The sequence below is a fragment of the Bombus huntii genome, chromosome 16 (assembly GCF_024542735.1).
Source record: "Bombus huntii isolate Logan2020A chromosome 16, iyBomHunt1.1, whole genome shotgun sequence".
In the NCBI taxonomy this organism is placed as follows: Eukaryota; Metazoa; Arthropoda; class Insecta; order Hymenoptera; family Apidae; genus Bombus; species Bombus huntii.
This window is the reverse complement of record NC_066253.1, coordinates 6,175,606-6,179,000: the sequence shown is the minus strand read 5'-3', so window position 1 is coordinate 6,179,000 and position 3,395 is coordinate 6,175,606. Positions and strand designations below refer to the sequence as shown.

Sequence of the window (3,395 nt, the reverse complement as noted above, 5' to 3'; positions counted from 1 at the left end):
CGAAGTTTGAAATACTACTACATCATCTTGAATAATCGATCTATCGAACTTACAAGACATAACAAAAACTGGGAAATCGCCAATTGGTGTGTTGGCTGCATGTGTATTCAATGCTTTAGATTAATGATAAAACAGTCACAAAAGGATCGCATGGCTCTCTATCTTCGAAAAGTTATGTTCTTGGTACAGCAATTTCTTATGTTTTTAATGTTTTTATTGTAATTTCCATTTGTAAAATTGTAAGAATATGCAGGAATACTATAACAAATAAAAATAATAAAAAATTTATCAACATAAATTGTAAAAATTTAACATTAAAAAAACAATATTTTTATTAAAGTCATTTATAAAGTAGAATAAAAAAAGCTTATTGATTTTTCGAAAATAAAGGGCCATGCATTCAAATCTTTTTGAGTTTGTTTCACCATCAACCTAAAGCGTCTAATGCACATACAGCCAACTCATTAGAGATTTCACAGTTCTTGCTATCTCATTGTTAGTTTTATCTGAATACATATTTTTCAGGTTTCTTACTACTCTAAGAGGACTGTGCACTAATGAGATAGATATTTAGGTTCCATTTAGCTGACCCACCCTGTATAATGAATTTTACGAAATGTTTATTTACCTACATTATACAACTAGGAATTTTATTATATCTTATTATAATCATTTAAAAATCAATTCCTACTGTATTAAAAAAGAAACACAGAAAGCACTTTTTAATAGAAAATTTATTAAACTCATTAAATATCTCATATAAAAAGTTAATGACTATCCATAAATTGTATATCTGAAAGTAATAAAACTGTATTTGGCAATGGTCTTGGCTGCGGACTCAGAACTGTAAATGTTTGTCTGTCAACATCAACATTGGTTCTATAAACAAAACAAAAATAAATTATATAGTTATATAACTCATATAAATTATTTTCACTTAAAGCATTCTACTTATAATAATTCTTACACGCAGACAAATCCAGCCACATTAGTTTGCACTACATCATCTTCTGGTGAATCAGCAAATGAAACAGATAATAGATGATGAAGAAGATTTGGTCCAGGTGTAACAGCTACTAATTTTGTTAAATTATCTTCTGCCTTCATTCCAAGAGGCATACAAGATGCGGGAAGCACTGGAGCTCCAATTTTGTATAATCTAGCCTCACTCCATTTCACTTCAAAACTGTGTGGATAAAGTGGTGTCCTAGAACCATAGAAATATTCCCTGACACCTTGATCTCTGGCTTCTGTCCTTTGAGTTTGACTTCTTTCCACAACTCCACCACTTTTTGGAAGGAATACAACTTTAACAAAGTCTGGCATATCTCTAACAAGTTCATTGTATAATCTTTCCTGATCCAATACCAGAATTGCATCTACTTCAAAAGCCTGAGCAGCATGTGTCAACAATTTATATCCATCTCCTTTTACCCAACCACATGTGTTTATTACTATTCCTGAAACTCTGGCTTTTTTATTTGCTTGAAGTCTATCAGAACAGACTTCTGCAAGGCGCGTTACAAGAAGATTATAAAGAGCAACATTAGCTTGTGGAGTTTTATGTCCAAAGTGAAAGACTAATGGTGCCTGCTGACTGAAACCATCAACTACATTTGATGGACGTTCAACTAATAGTGCTCCAACAGTACCTGGTATTGCTATGTGACCTTGACCAACATCCAAGTCTACAAAAATTGGCCTACGACCCATTCTAACTGCATAATTTAATAAAAGTCTACAAAGAGTTGATTTTCCTACATCACAAGGACCAACAACCATTGTTATGGGACCCCTAGTGTCTTCTTTCTCTGCAGCTTCTCTGAGTCTTTCCATTGCAGCATGACAATTTAAATAAAGACCCATTGGGGTCTCTTTGGCTACATAACTAACGTCAGTTTTTCCAACTAACTCTACTGTACAACCTTGCCAAGTAAATACAGCTACTTTAGCACCAGCAGTAAATTCATATTTTTTGCCTTTCACTAATTCTGTACCAAAAACTTCAGCTAATCCACTCTTCAACTAAAAAGAAGATTAATATAATGTTATGATATATTTACAAAAGATGGAGATGAAATTAAATACACGATGGAAATAAACAATATAATATAATATAATACAAAGTACACGAAAGATATAATACATACCTCTAGCGAAACTTTTTCATTTTTTGTTTCAACTTCAAATCGTAATTCACAATCTGGATCTAATTTAAACTCCTGTGTTTGCGTTTTTTCGTCTGTCATTTTGTGAACATAAATTATATTCAACTATTACATGCCTTTATATCATGTTTACTCTAACCTCTATATTAACATTTGGCAATGTCTTCAACACTTAAATATAGTACTAAAAATGAATAGTACTAGGGATGGAGAAATATTTTATAGTGTATTATATAACTATTTATAATGATCGATTAGTTTGGATAATTTGAATTTAAACAATTTTTTATTTAATAAAATTGGAACAAAATTACTAATTTCTAGAAACTCTAACCGCCAACCTATGATGTTATTGTGACGGTATAAAATTGCTGTGCGCAACTTCAATCGAACTGAAGATGTTTCTGGAAGCGAGAAGTTAACAACCGCGAATATTTAGAAACAGAATCGCTTTCCAACATTCGAGAAGTATGGATGTATGAGATCATGTCATTGTATATTAAAATCTCTAAATATAATAAAGGGTGTATAAAAACCATGTCGTGCATCAAATAATTCCAACGCAATAATATAATACGGTCATTTGTCCATCGATAATTCCGAACTATCGATACTTATAGAAATAAATCGATAATCTTCTGTTATTTCAGAGGAAATTTCCTCCATGGTCGAACGAACTATCTTAGGTATAGAAGTACAATAGAGTTAAAAATAAATAAAAAATTAAATTTTTTAGATCGTCAGGCTCGCATTCAGTAGCGAGAATGATACTTATAGAAATTCATCAGTCAAAAGAAGAAATTTCGATAGAAAATCTGAATTTTGTCGACTTAGCAGGATCTGATAGAATTTAAGATTTCAGTGTCATACCTTTTTAGCATTATTTAGACTATTTTTACTTTTGTAAATCGTATCAAAAACTGTAAATAGTTTAGTATAAAATATATTCACGTAATACTAACATATTGCGCATATTTGTCCAACTTTACTTTAATTTTCAAATTTTTAAAGATATTTTATATGATAAAAAGAAGTCACCGTTTGGAACTATTATACGCTTTAATAGTCCTTCCAAGAAAACAATTTTCGCGGAAAGATTTGTTATAAATATTAATTGTACCACATATTAGATATATGATTATTAGAATAAAAAATGTCGCCTTTTTATGCAATATTAACATTGCAGAAGTTCGGGAAATGCGATACTGGAGAAAAACATGCAATAAA

General features: G+C 30.8%; 1 protein-coding gene across 1 annotated transcript; it reads right to left on the bottom strand.

Moving 5' to 3' along the window:
* Positions 1-715: 715 nt before the first annotated feature.
* On the bottom strand, positions 716-3,395 carry LOC126874189 (protein CLP1 homolog). Its single transcript, XM_050635935.1, has 3 exons — positions 2,151-3,395; positions 968-2,025; positions 716-879 (listed from the first exon to the last, which is right to left on the bottom strand). Exons 1-3 carry the CDS (start codon positions 2,247-2,249, stop codon positions 768-770), a joined length of 1,269 nt encoding a protein of 422 aa, XP_050491892.1. The 5' UTR covers positions 2,250-3,395; the 3' UTR covers positions 716-767.

Coding starts and splice junctions, on each gene's coding strand:
- LOC126874189 (XM_050635935.1), bottom strand. CDS start 2,249: ATGACAGACGAAAAAACGCAAACACAGGAGTTTAAATTAGATCCAGAT. Junction 2,026..2,150: donor ATGAAAAAGTTTCGCTAGAG/GTATGTATTATA, acceptor TCTTCTTTTTAG/TTGAAGAGTGGATTAGCTGA. Junction 880..967: donor GTGGCTGGATTTGTCTGCGT/GTAAGAATTATT, acceptor TTTTGTTTATAG/AACCAATGTTGATGTTGACA.